Source organism: Agelaius tricolor, unplaced genomic scaffold, assembly GCF_023055355.1.
Source record: "Agelaius tricolor isolate 1412-34295 unplaced genomic scaffold, bAgeTri1.0.p SCAF_44, whole genome shotgun sequence".
Taxonomy (NCBI): Eukaryota; Metazoa; Chordata; class Aves; order Passeriformes; family Icteridae; genus Agelaius; species Agelaius tricolor.
The window spans coordinates 3,626,873-3,640,246 of NW_027269304.1; the positions used below are offsets into that span (position 1 = coordinate 3,626,873).

The 13,374-nt window shown below is 58.4% G+C and overlaps 1 protein-coding gene across 1 annotated transcript; it reads left to right on the top strand.

The window, feature by feature from the left end:
* The first annotated feature begins 4,699 nt into the window (after nt 1–4,699).
* Nucleotides 4,700–10,470, top strand: GRHPR (glyoxylate and hydroxypyruvate reductase). The gene is made up of 9 exons (XM_071455119.1): nt 4,700–4,902; nt 5,533–5,663; nt 5,737–5,809; nt 6,299–6,415; nt 6,845–6,933; nt 7,978–8,082; nt 8,552–8,687; nt 9,002–9,132; nt 10,207–10,470. Exons 1-9 carry the CDS (start codon nt 4,832–4,834, stop codon nt 10,326–10,328), a joined length of 975 nt encoding a protein of 324 aa, XP_071311220.1. The 5' UTR covers nt 4,700–4,831; the 3' UTR covers nt 10,329–10,470.
* The last annotated feature ends 2,904 nt before the right edge of the window (nt 10,471–13,374 follow it).

A 13,374-nucleotide genomic window follows, 5' to 3' on the forward strand; every position in this document is an offset into this window, starting at 1 on the left:
TGGATGGATGGATGGATGGATGGATGATGGATGGATGATGGATGGATGGATGAATGGATGATGGATGGATGGATGGATGGATGGATGGATGGATGGATGGACGGATGGCAGTGTGGAGGAGTGGCAGCCACACCTGGGGGGCAGAGAGCTGTGGCAGTGTCCCACCACACTCTCCTCTCCCTCTCTTCCAGCCCTCTTTGAAAGGTTTTCAGTTTCCCAGAGCTGGGACAGTCAGCTCTGCCTGCAACAAACCGCGAGGTGCAGACAGAACCAGGCATTTACACATGTGTGTGGGTTTTACCCAGAAACCCCCAAAACGGGAAACTGTAGGAGTGTTGGGGGGTGGGATGGTCGGAATGGATGGAGATGAGAGATCTCTGCAGCCAGGGCTTGGAATTTGGGGTTTGTTGCAAAGGGCCACGTGCAGGGCCGTGCTGGAGCTGCCAGCCACAGCTCAGAGCAGTAAAAAGAGAAGAGAGGGGTAAAGAGGATGAGAGGGTAAAGAGAGTAAGAGAGCAAAAGCATAAGAGAGCAAAAGGGGTAAGAGAGCGAGGTTCCCATTCTAATACCATAAATCTTCTTCTGTGCTGAATATTCTGATTCTCACTAACCAATCTAGTACAAGATACAAATCCTATAGCATTTACATACAGCCTGTAAGAATCATTACATTACCATCCTGTGTTACATTTTAAACCCTAAAAACTCCTCTTTGGGCCCTTCTGCCAAGCTGTAGGGTCTGCTCTGAGCCTTGGGCCTGTCTGCAAGCAGAGGGTGTTGTTCCATCAAAAGGGGATCACCTTCAGCCAGCCACACCATTGTTTTCCTGTTGTTCAGTAACTGAGGGATCTCAAGGCTTGCTTTCATTTCAGTCTCACTTGTAGTTTCTATATTGTCAAAATGTTTTGCCAGATAATCCTATTTGTAAGGCTTTCCTGTTTGATCTTCCCCAACAGGAAACAAGGGATGGTTATCCAGAGCCAGGGTCACCCTGAGGGCAGTGTCAGCACCACAACCTCCCCTCAACAGGGACCAGGGAGGGCTGGGGGACTCCACACCACGGTAAAGGAGACCATGTACAGGTGCTTGTAATGGACAAAACCAGATTGTGGCCAGAAATGTGCACTCTGTTCTGTAAATAAACCTTCTCCGGGGGTCTCTGTCTCTCTGTGCCCCTGGCCCAGAGTGTGGAGGCTGCTGGAGGGTCTGGGGGTGCCTGCACCACGTCCATGGGGGAACTGGAAAAGCCCAGCAGGAGGAGCCTGGAGGTGTCACCCTGGAGAGCAGGTGCTCCTGACACTAATCCAGACTGATCAGGGGGCAGAACAGGTGTCAGCCCAAATGACACCCAGCTCAGCAGCACAAAACAAACTTTCAAGCAATTATTAAAAAATAAAACCAATTCTGGTGGCATAATCTGACAGTGTGCTGATGGTACATCATGATAAGTGAAATCCCACCTGGAGCAGCAGAATGAATCCCACATGGAGCCATGTTCTGGTGCCTGTACCTTAAACTGCACCTTCCCCCTGCACACAATGGTGTCGTGTGTCCCTGTCTGCCTCTGCTCCTTCCAAGAGACAGCACTAAGCTGTGTGAACTGCCGAGATCACTGTGCCCTGGGTGTGTGTCCCTAGGGCTCACAGTGACTTTAAAAAATGTTAGAGACTCTCTTTTCCCAGCCTGGTGCTCAAAGAAGCAGTCAGGGCTCTGCATTTCTCGGTCTCAATGTTGTCTATTGTTCCTTATCTATAAAATTCTTTCTCCTGCCCTGCCCAGGTCCGCTCAGCAGGACAGTCAGAGGCACTCTGCCTGCCCCAGGGCAGGGTTATCTTTTTATACTAAAAACTGCCTGTACAATATTTACAGTCACTTTCCAATGCCTGTCACCTGTGTTAGACACTGAGCTTCTACTCTAAACCAATCCAAAAGTGCCAACATCACCCAGAAGATGGAGGCCAAGAAGAAGAAGGAGAAAGGCTGGACATACCCAGATCCCTCCATCTTGCCCCCTGAACCTCCATTCTAAATACCCCAAAATCGACTTTTTGACCCATGATAAATTCACTGTCATGCTACCTAAACTGTTATGGCTTGCAGATCTTCCTCTAAGGTTGGTAACTTGCCCCATGGGTCACAATCAAACCCACAGGGGCATTTTGGGCTCTGTGCCCGGGTCTCTGAGGCCCCTGGCAGGGTCTGGGCTGCTCAGGACAGACAGAGGGATGTCCTGGGTCCTGACACCTGGGCTCCTGTGGCCACATCTCTCCTTACAGAGAAAAGCAAGGCCCAATACTTCCCCAGAATATTTCTGGGTTTCACATCCTCTGAACCTCAGAGAAAAGAAAACACAATTCTTATAATTTACTGTACCTGTGTTGTGCCAAAGTAGAATGCAATGTGGAGAGTGTTCACCCATAGTGATGGAGTTTTGTTCCTTGGCCTGTCAGGGCCAAGAGTGTAGCCCCACATTTCTCCTCACAGAGAAAAGCAAGGCACAATCCTTCCCAAGAATATTTCTGGGTTTCACATTCTCTCAACCTCAGAGAAAATAATAATTTCATTTATTTATTATAATATTATTATTGTATTTATTATTATTATCTCATTTGCTGTGCCTGTGTTTGTGCCACAGCAGAATGCAATGTGGAGATTGTTCGCCCACAGTGATGGAGTTTTGTTCCTTGGCCTGTCAGGCCCAGGCGTGTCTGTGTGTGTGTGTGTCAGGACTGTTGGGTGGCAGTCACGAGATTCTGGGCAGTGTGAGCAGGGTTGAGTGCTTGGCAGATTCAGTTTAGATGCTATGTAACATGGTGTAATATAGTATAGAATAATATAGTATAATACAGTAATTAATTAGCCTCCTGATGAGATGGAGTCAGGTGCACCATTCTCTCCCCTCCTCGGAGGTGAAAATATCCCCTGCCCGCACCTGCAGTCACACACGGTGTTGGAATCAGCTCTCCAGGCAATTTAATCTGGGTTAATTAATGAGCAGAGTCTCACAGCCAGGCAAGAGGAGGCAGGTGACCCCTGTGGGACACCCCAAAGCTGCCACCAGAGGCTGTGGAGGGGACTCAGGCCACAGGAGCCCCCAGCGGGCTCATAGCACCACGGACCCATCAGGCTGCACGAGAACTCTGACATCCCCACCCTGTCCCCAGCCCAGGGCTCTGAGTGCCACCTCCAGGTGACACCTGCAGGGCTGGGCACTCCAAACCCCCCCGGGCAGTGCCAAGGCAGTTCCTGAGCCCCCTTTCCATGGGGAAATTCCTGCTGTGCCCACTCTGAGCCTGCCCTGGCCCAGCCTGAGGCCGTTCCCTCTGCTCCTGTCCCTGGTCCCTGGAGCACAGCCCGACCCCCCCGGCTGTGCCCTCCTGGCAGGAGCTGTGCAGAGCCACAAGGGCCCCCTGAGCCTCATTTTCCTGTGCAGGGACGTCCCCATGTCCCCGGCAGGGATGTCCCTGGCAGGGATGTCCCTATGTCTGTGCATGGACACACCTTCCCGTGCATGGACACACCTGTCCATGGATGGACACACCTGTCCATGGATGGACACACCTGCCGTGCATGGACACACCTGTTGTGCATGGACACACCTGCCCGTGCATGGACACACCTGCCCATGGACACACCTGCCCGTGCATGGACACACCTGTACATGGATGGACACACCTGCCGTGCATGGACACACCTGTTGTGCATGGACACACCTGCCCGTGCATGGACACACCTGTCCATGCATGGACACACCTGCCCGCTCAGGTATGGACACACCTGCCCATGGACACACCTGTCCGTGCATGGACACACCTGCCCATGGACACACCTGCCGTGCATGGACACACCTGTTGTGCATGGACACACCTGCCATACATGGACACACCTGCCCGTGCATGGACACACCTGCCATACATGGACACACCTGCCCATGGACACACCTGTCCATGGATGGACACACCTGCCCGTGCACGGACACACCTGCCCGCTCAGGTATGGACACACCTGCTCATGGACACACCTGCCCATGCACGGACACACCTGCCCGCTCAGATATGGACACACCTGTCCATGGACACACCTGTCCGTGCATGGACACACCTGTCCATGGATGGACACACCTGCCGTGCATGGACACACCTGCCCGTACATGGACACACCCGTCCGTGCATGGACACACCTGCCCGTGCATGGACACACCTGTCCATGGATGGACACATCTGCCGTGCATGGACACACCTGCCCGTGCACGGACACACCTGCCCGCTCAGATATGGACACACCTGTCCATGGGCACACCTGTCCGTGCATGGACACACCTGTCCATGGATGGACACACCTGCCCGTGCATGGACACACCTGCCCGCTCAGATATGGACACACCTGTCCATGGACACACCTGTCCATGGATGGACACACCTGCCGTGCATGGACACACCTGTCCGTGCATGGACACACCTGTCCATGGATGGACACACCTGCCGTGCACGGACACACCTGTCCATGGATGGACACACCTGCCGTGCACGGACACACCTGACTGCCCAGGTACGGGCGGCCGCAGGCACGGAGCGACCCCGCAGGAGGCGGGCCCGGGGCGGGGCGGCCCCGCAGCGGCGGGCGGGCGGTTCCGGCGTGCCCGGGGCTGTTCCGCTGTTCCCGCCCTGTCCGCGCTGTTCCGCGGTTCCCGCGCTGTTCCGGTGTTCCCGGGTGTTCCGGTGTTCCCAGACTGTTCCGGTGTTCCCGGGTGTTCCGGTGTTCCCGGGTGTTCCGGTGTTCCCGGGGCTGTCCCGGCGGCTCGGTGACCGTGGCGGGTCGGGTGGCGGCGGCCATGGCCATGTCGGTGTTCGTGACGCGGCGGATCCCGGCCGAGGGGCTGCGGGTCCTGTCCCAGGCCAGCGGGTGAGCGCGGGGCGCCAAGGGTCCCGGTCCCGGTGCCGGTGCGGGTCCCGGTGCAGGTCGGTCCCGGTGCCGGTGTGTGACGGTGCCGGTGTGTGACGGTGCCGGTGTGTGCCGGTGTGTCCTGGGTCCCGGTGCCGGTGTGTCCCGGTGTGTCCCGTTGCCGGTGCCGGTGTGTGACGGTGCCGGTTCCGGTGCCGGTGCCGGTGTGTGCCGGTGTGTCCTGGGTCCCGGTGCCGGTGTGTCCCGGTGTGTCCCGTTGCCGGTGCCGGTGTGTGACGGTGCCGGTTCCGGTGCCGGTGCCGGTGTGTGCCGGTGTGTCCCGGGTCCCGGTGCCGGTATGTCCCGTTGCCGGTGCCGGTGTGTGCCGGTGTGTCCTGGTGCCGGTGTGTCCCGGTGCCGGTGCCGATGTGTCCCGGTGCCGGTTCCGGTGCCGGTGCCGGTGTGTCCCGGTCCCGCGCCGATGTGTGACGGTGCCGGTTCCGGTGCCGGTGCCGGTGTGTCCCGGTGCCGGTGCCGATGTGTGACGGTCCCGGTGCCGGTGCCGGTGCCGGTGTGTCCCGGTGCCGGTGCCGATGTGTGACGGTCCCGGTGCCGGTGCCGGTGCCGGTGCCGGTGTGTCCGGTTCCGCAGGTGCCGCGTGCAGCAGTGGGACTCGGAGGAGCCGGTGCCGCGGGCCGAGCTGCTGGCGGGCGTGGCGGGCGCTCAGGGGCTGCTGTGCCTGCTCTCGGACCGCATCGACCGCGAGGTGCTGGACGCGGCCGGTGCGTGCTGACCCCGCTCCCCCGGCCCGCCCCGGGCCCCGACAGCCGCCGCAGCGCCCCTCGTGTCTTGCAGGGCCCGGCCTGAAGGTCATCAGCACCCTGTCCGTGGGCTTTGACCACCTGGCCCTGGACGAGATCAAGAAGCGGTAACGCTGCCCCTCTCCTGCCCTGCTCCGACCCCGATCCATTCCCTCCCCCGCTCCCCCGTGCCCCATTCGGGACCCTCTCCCTGGCACACCCACATCCCACTGGTCCCTATTGGCTGGTGGGCTGCACCCCTGTGCTGCTGGGGTCACCCCCTGCACGGCTGGGGTCACCCACCTGCATGGCTGGGGTCACCCCTGCACTCACCTGCATGGCTGGGGTCACCCACCTGCATGGCTGGGGTCACCCCTGCACCCCTGTTCCGGCTCCCTGGGCACTGGGATGGGCACAGGGCTGTCCATGGGCACTGGGATGGGCACAGGGCTGTCCTGGGCACTGGGATGGGCACAGGGCTGTCCATGGGCACTGGGATGGGCACAGGGCTGTTCCATGGGCACTGGCACGGGCACAGGGCTGTCTCTGGGCTGGCAGGGAGCACCCAGTGCTGGCTCCAGCTGCCCTGGCAGCCCCCAGAGCCCGCTCTGCTGCAGGGGGATCCGCGTGGGGTACACCCCGGACGTGCTGACCGACGCCACGGCCGAGCTGTCGGTGGCGCTGCTGCTGTCAGCCTGCCGCCGCCTGCCCGAGGCCGCGCAGCAAGTCCGCAGGTGAGCGAGGGAGGCAGAGCCCCGCGGCTGTGACAGGGCTGTGACAAGGGGCTGTGACAGGGGGCTGTGACAGGGGGCTGTGACAAGGGGCTGTGACAAGGGGCTGCAGCCAGGGGGCTGTGACAGGGGGCTGTGACAAGGGGCTGTGACAGGGGGCTGTGACAAGGGGCTGCAGCCAGGGGGCTGTGACAGGGCTGTGACAAGGGGCTGTGACAGGGGGCTGTGACAAGGGGCTGCGGCCAGGGGGCTGTGACAAGGGGCTGTGACAGGGGGCTGCGGCCAGGGGGCTGCGGCCAGGGGGCTGTGACAAGGGGCTGTGACAAGGGGCTGCGGCCAGGGGGCTGCAGGGGTTGGTGCAGCTCACACCGAGTGCATGGGCAGGGCTCTGACCGGTCCCTGACCCTGTTCCTGTCCTGCTCTCCCTGCCAGCGGCGGCTGGACCACCTGGAAGCCCCTGTGGATGTGTGGGCATGGCCTGTCTGACAGCACCGTGGGCATCATCAGGCTGGGCAGGATAGGTGAGGCAAATCCCTGTGTGGCGGGCTGGGCTTGGGGCCTCACCCTTAGCCTGGGCTGCTGAAGTGCTCCTGCTGGAGCTGGGAGGGCTGGAATGAGACGGTCTTTGCGGGCTTTTCCAGCCCACACTGTTCTGGGTCTCTGTGGCCTGCTGCTTAGCTGTTTAAAGCCTGTGAGCACAGCGAGGGGAGCCTGCAGAGCCTCCCCAGCAGCTCTGCTGCCCCACAGCCTCAGCCCTAAAGCCTCAGCTGTTCCTGTGCTTCCACCGACCCCAGCCCCGCAGCAACCTCTGCCTCCTCCTGCCCTCAGTTGCACAAACGCAGTGGCAAAGTCCACGGGACACTTGGCACCATCCAGCTGTGGACTTTGACATCAGGCAGCCCTTCCTGTCCCTGCTCCCAGGACAGCCACGGGCTCCGTGTCCCCTTTCCAGAGCAGGACCTCTCCATCCAACCCACAGCCAGACAGGGTGACCCCACTGCTGCAGCCCTGCAGAGGCTGCGGGTGCTGGTCCCTGGGCTGCTGTGGAGCCTCGGCAGCCCAGCCCTTCCTCCCTCACTCCAGGTGTTTTGCGGAGAGAGCCAAAAGCTCCACAACTTTGTGAAAGTTGCAAAGCTGATATGTTTATTATTATAGCGCCGGATGCACGTGGGGATTACTCTCCTTAAAGGACATCCGTACCTCTGGGAACTTCAGGTCCCTTTTAATCCCCTCTCAGATCATATGCATAGAATTTCCCAATAGGTTCACACATATTCATTTTTACAAATTTTCCGTGACATTTGCCGCTTGTTTATCAGAAAGAATTTCTGTTCTTGTTTATCAGGAAGAAGAATTCCTAGGTCAGGCTGACCTGCTCTCACAGCTGTCTCTGTCTCTCCCCCCTTATCTCTGTCCTTCACTGAAGCAGTTTCTATGAGCCCAGGCTTTTGCAGTCAGGCTAAATAGCCATGATTTCTAACCACAGACTCAGCTCAAAGATGTACGTTTCACCTAAATCGAAATGGATTTCTGCTCTGGAGACTTTCTGCTCTGTCTCACTGCAGGACAGGCGGTTGCCCGGCGCCTGAAGCCCTTTGGGGTCAGGAAGTTCCTGTACACCGGCAGCGGCCCCAAGCCCGAGAGCGCGGCAGAGTTTGGGGCTGAGTTTGGTGAGCACAGCCCCAGGGCAGGGCCAGGCACCTGCCCGGGAGCAGCAGGGGGGTCACTCAGGGTCTGTCACCTGCAGGTGGGAGGTGGGGGTCTGGGGGCTCCTGGGGGTACCCGGGGTGAGGGGCTGCCACCGTGCCCCACGGTGGGGCTGACAGGAGACCCTGCCTCCGAGCCAGGGGATGGCTGGGCTCACAGGGCTTCATCAGAGCTCTGTGGCAGCTGCAGCTGGTCCTGCTGCTGTGCCCCTGCCCTGTGAAAATTGGGGATTTTCTGTCAGCTCCATTCCCACGAGGAAGCTGGACACAGAGAACGGGAGCAAAGTGTGGCAGCTGCTCCTGGCAGGAGGGGGCTCTGGTGGGCTCTCCCCACGGGCTGGGTTGCAGGGGTCTCTCAGGGGCTGCAGCTGGCCCTGGAGCTCTGCTGAGGGCAGGGCTGGCTGCAGTGGGCCGTGTCCCTGTTCCTGCCCAGTCCCGCTCGCCAGGCTGGCCGAGGAGTCCGACTTCGTGGTGGTCACCTGTGCCCTGACCCCGGCCACCCAGGGCATGTGCAACAAGGACTTCTTTGGCAGGATGAAGAAGACTTCTGTGTTTGTCAACACGAGCAGGTACTGGCAGCCCTGACCTGTGCCTGGAGAAGGCAGACCTGGCCCTTGCACAGGTCTGAGAGGGTGGGGGGATCTGCTGGGCTCTGAGTCCAGGCAGCAATGCAGCCTTCATGGCTGCAGCATGGGAGCATTGGGAGTGAGCCAAATACAGGATCAATAATCCAGGAGCACCCAGCTCTTCCCCCAGCATGGGCAGCTGGAGCAGGGCAGCTCGGCACTGCTGGGACGCTCAGGCACACCAGAGAGGGTCAGAGCTCTGCTCCCCCTGTCCCTGGGCTCTCAGCAGTGACCCAGGCTGTCCCCTGCCCGCGCAGGGGGGCTGTGGTGAACCAGGAGGATCTGTACGAGGCCTTGGCCCAGGGGCAGATCGCGGCCGCCGGCCTGGACGTGACCACGCCGGAGCCACTGCCCACTGACCACCCGCTGCTGTCCCTCCAGAACTGCGGTGAGTGTGGGGCTGGCAGCCCCTCCTCAGAGCTGCTGCTCCTCAGGGACGGGTGTGACAGGGACACCTGGGCACCAGTAGTGCTGGCAGTGAGCACTGGAGCACAGGACAGGCCCAGGGTGTGTTTAGGTGGGCTACAGTGTGATGCAGGGAGCTGCTGTGGGGTAAAAACCCATCAATGTGATGCCAAACAAGTGTGGGAGCTGTTTTAATTTTCCAGAAGGGCATTGAGATAACCCCTGTGATGGCCCTTCATTCAGTGTGTGACATTCATGCATGACCTGGCATCAGCAGGGGCGTGAAAGAGAAACCAGCTCCCAGCTCAGGCCCTGCCCAGCTCGAGTGTTCTGAGGGCTCCTGGGCACCAGCTGTGGTGGAAAATTCCCCTCTGGCTGAAAGTGGGCTGCTGTGTTTGCCTGGGCGAGTCCTGGTCCCAGGAGTGCTGCTGGGCTGTGTGGGCAGCCTGTTACCTGGGCACCTCAGGCACTGGGAGGGTGGGACGTGGGGCAGGTGCAGGCCAGGACTTAGACCTGTCTTCTCTGGAGAAGGACGATGCAGCTGAGGAAGGATGGCTAGGAAAGAGCTTGCTTGGCCAGTGTCTCACAGGATGTCCTCCCTCTGTGGGGAGAGGGTTTCTGGGGTAGGAAAAGTATGTTCCAAAAAGAAACCACAGGAACATCCATGAAAATTTGGAACTGCTCATGGCTGTCTCTTTCTGAAGTACAAACCTATAGCTACTGCTTTATCTTTTTGCTAAAACTCATTTTTTATTTGTTTGCATTATTCTCAAAGTAGGCAGTGTGAGGAGTGGTAAGAGCTGAGACTTTCTGGAAATATTTACAGGACTCGGAGATTTGAGAGCTCTGAAACAAGACCAGGCAGGGCACAATTCCTACACGTGCATTTAATGAGTACATTGCTTTTAGCTGTAATATTACATATTTATCCATGCACAAATAACACCCACGGGAATGCTGTACCTGTGAGAGCCCTGGCAGGGGCAGGGTGAGCAGAGAGGTGAGAGGTGAGCCGAGAGAGCCGAGCCGTGTCCCTGCTGTCTGTCTGTCCCCGCAGTGGTCCTGCCGCACATCGGGAGCGCCACCTACGCCACGCGCAGCACCATGGCCGTGCTGGCAGCCAGGAACCTGCTGGCCGGGCTGCGAGGGGAGCCCATGCCCCACGAGCTGACCCTCTGATGGACAGAGCCCGTGGCCAGACCCCGATGGACACACGCTGATGCCCAGACCCTGCTCCAGCAGCGCCCAGGGACGCCAGCCGGTGTCCCCTGCCCTGCGGTGCCCAGGAGCCAGTAAAGGGCCATTAAAGAGTAGCAGCCAAGCCAGTGTGGTGCTGATGTTATTTACGAGCAGGGCGCGCTGTGGGTGCCAGCCGGCCGTGGGGAGGGCTGGCCCTGGACGGGGAATGCTTGCCATGCTGTAAGGGAGCTGCTGCAGCACACCTGGCCTCAGAGCCTGGCCCTGGGCACGGTGAGAGGCCAGGAGTGCCTTCCCTGGGCTCGTGGCCAGCAGGGGAGGGGAGGAAACAGCTTTGTCCATGCATCTGCTGCCGCCACAGGAGCTGCTGCTGCCGCCACAGGAGCTGCTGCTGCCGCCAGCCCACGCGTCCAGCAGTCCCATGGAATCAGTGGCACTGCATAGTCCTGTCCTTGAGAGTCTAAAGAAAAGCACAGACCAGGCTTGTGCAGCTCCCCGGGAACCTCCAGCTCTGCCCTTGTGTCCATAAGCAGTCCCAGGCACAGCTCAGAGTGGATGGCAAGCTGGAATTCACTGGGAGGTTCTGGTACCCCTTTGTAGGTTCAGTGCAGCTGCCCTGGTGGTTCTCAGATGTGCAGTGACATTTGCTGGTGCACAGGAGAGCCTGAGCAGGGCCTGAGCCTCCAGCTGCCAGGAGAGCCTGATGGACATGTCTCGAGGGCTTTGGGGACTCCTGTGTCCTGCAGCCACTGTCCCACTCCCATAGCTGGGGCTGGAACCTGAGCCCCCCTCTCCGTGCCACTGCTCACGGAATCATGGAATGGGTTGGGTTGGAAGGGACCTCACGGATCATCTCATTCCAGCCCACTGCCATGGGCAGGGACACCTTCACTGTCCCAGACTGGGGCAGGCCCTGTCCAGCCTGGCCTTGGACACTTTTGGGGTGTGGGGAGCCACAGCTCTGAGGAGCCTGGGGTGCAGCTGGCCCACGCTGCAGCACAGGGCTGCATCTGCCCCGCGGTGGGCACTGGCCCCTCTCCGTGTGCCCTCCCATCACCAGTGACCATGAGGCAGTCAGGACAGTCCTGTCACAGCCACACCATGCTGCCCACCCCAGCCACCCCTCAGGTGTCCCCTGTGTCATCTCTGGTTGCTGTCACCTGTCCCAAACCAGCTCTGAGTGCTCCCAGCCCCATGCCAGGGAACATGCTGAGGGGCACACCTGGGCTCAGGTTCTCCATCATCCTCCTTCATCCTCCTCGTTGTCCATCATCCTCTTCCTCCTCCTTGTTCTCCATCCTCCCTCCTCCTCCTCCTCCTCGACCATTGCCATGGGTTTGTACAGGTTTTCCCACTGCTGTGCCCCAGGACAAGCCCCGCTGCCCCCTGTGCCTTCTCCCCTGTGCCCTCACCAGGCAGGGCACCAGAGTTTTTTGGGGCCAGCAGCACGAGGGGAAGGAGTGAGGAGCAAGCAGAGGGCAGGAGGGGTGAGCAGCAGGCAGCAGCATGGCCCTGGCGTGGGGAGGGAGCCAGAGCCCAGCACAGAGCCTGCAGCCAGAGCTCAGGCACTGCCAGCACACCCCATGTCCCCTCCTGCCCCAAATCCCTGCTGGGATTTCCTGGAGGCTCAGGTGTGGGAATCCACAAAATCAGAGGGTTTTGGGAAAGCTGCAAAAGGCAGGCCTCAGAGACAGCAGAACTGTGATTGGAGCTGAGCAGCAGCCATGAGATTGGTCAGCAGAAAAATTATGTAAAAAGTAGAAAAGCAAGGACAAATAGAGCAATGGTCTGTGTATTAATGCTTGTCTAGAATAACTCCCTAAGCTACAGAAAGTTTATCTAGCAAGATATTAGGAAGGTTAAAGCTTAATAATGGAGCTGTGTGCATTGTGCTTTAAGGCTCACAAGCAGGTATTGTATTTGAAATAAGCAAGCATTGTTTAACCACAGGTACCTGTGCTTATAGTGATTGGACAGAACTACTGTCAATATAGAATATTTACTGTACAGATATAAACACTGTCAATGTGCTTTTGCTTTGTGGGATTGGGCAAAAAACTCCTAGAGTGAGCTGTGACATTGAGTTCTGTGTCTGCTGCCTGGGATGTGAGCTGGTGGCATCTTCCCATTGCCATGGCCATGGAATGAGGCTGATGCTGGGAAATCAAACAGCTCCAGGCACGTTCCCAGCAGCCCTGTCCTGTCTGGGGTTTGTGCACAGACCCCGGCTGGGGATACCAATCTGTGAGAGCCTGAATGAAGGATGTGGGACTGCAGGGGCTCTCCAAAGTGCAGTTTGTTCCATCCAAGGCATTACAGCAGCCCAGGGTCGTGGGGACAGAGCTGTGCCCACAGCTGTCAGCTCCAGCTGCAGGCAGGCCTGGACACCCTTTGGTTTTGGTCACAATGCATTATTTACTTTTCTTTTGGTCACAATGCATTATTTACTTTTCTTTGCTGAGCATCTTCATACAGCAGAACCAATCTACATCTTAACTATTATCTATAGCCAATCAAAACTACTGTAATTACCATATTCATGTTACTGTTCTCCAGTCACTAACAGTCAGTACATTACAGTTTAAGCCAGAAGTTGTTTTTCAGTTTTCTTGCAGTGGAAAATTCTGAGACCTTTTTTCTGCTTGCAGCTTTGCTGCCTTGTTTGCCTGTGCTGTCTTCCTGCTTGGTGAAAACATCTTCTTGTTTGGGGTGGGTTTATCCTTTGCTCTAAGCCATAAAAACCCCTTGTAACTCACACACCCTTTGCCTCCTTGGTTAGCCAGTGAGACTGGCTCAGCAATTCTTTTCTTCTGTATCAAAACTTGCTTCCATCTCCGGTGCTGTAATAATAAACATATCAGCTTTGCAACTTCACAAAGTTGTGGAGCTTTTGGCTCTGTTCCTTCTTCCTTTCACGGCCCAAATGCAGGTGTGTGTGTCCCTGCTGCCCACCTGCTCCAGGTGGGGTTCCTGGTGCTGTGAGAGGCCTGGCAGGGCTGCTGGCTGGGCAGGGGCATCACCCTGGGGT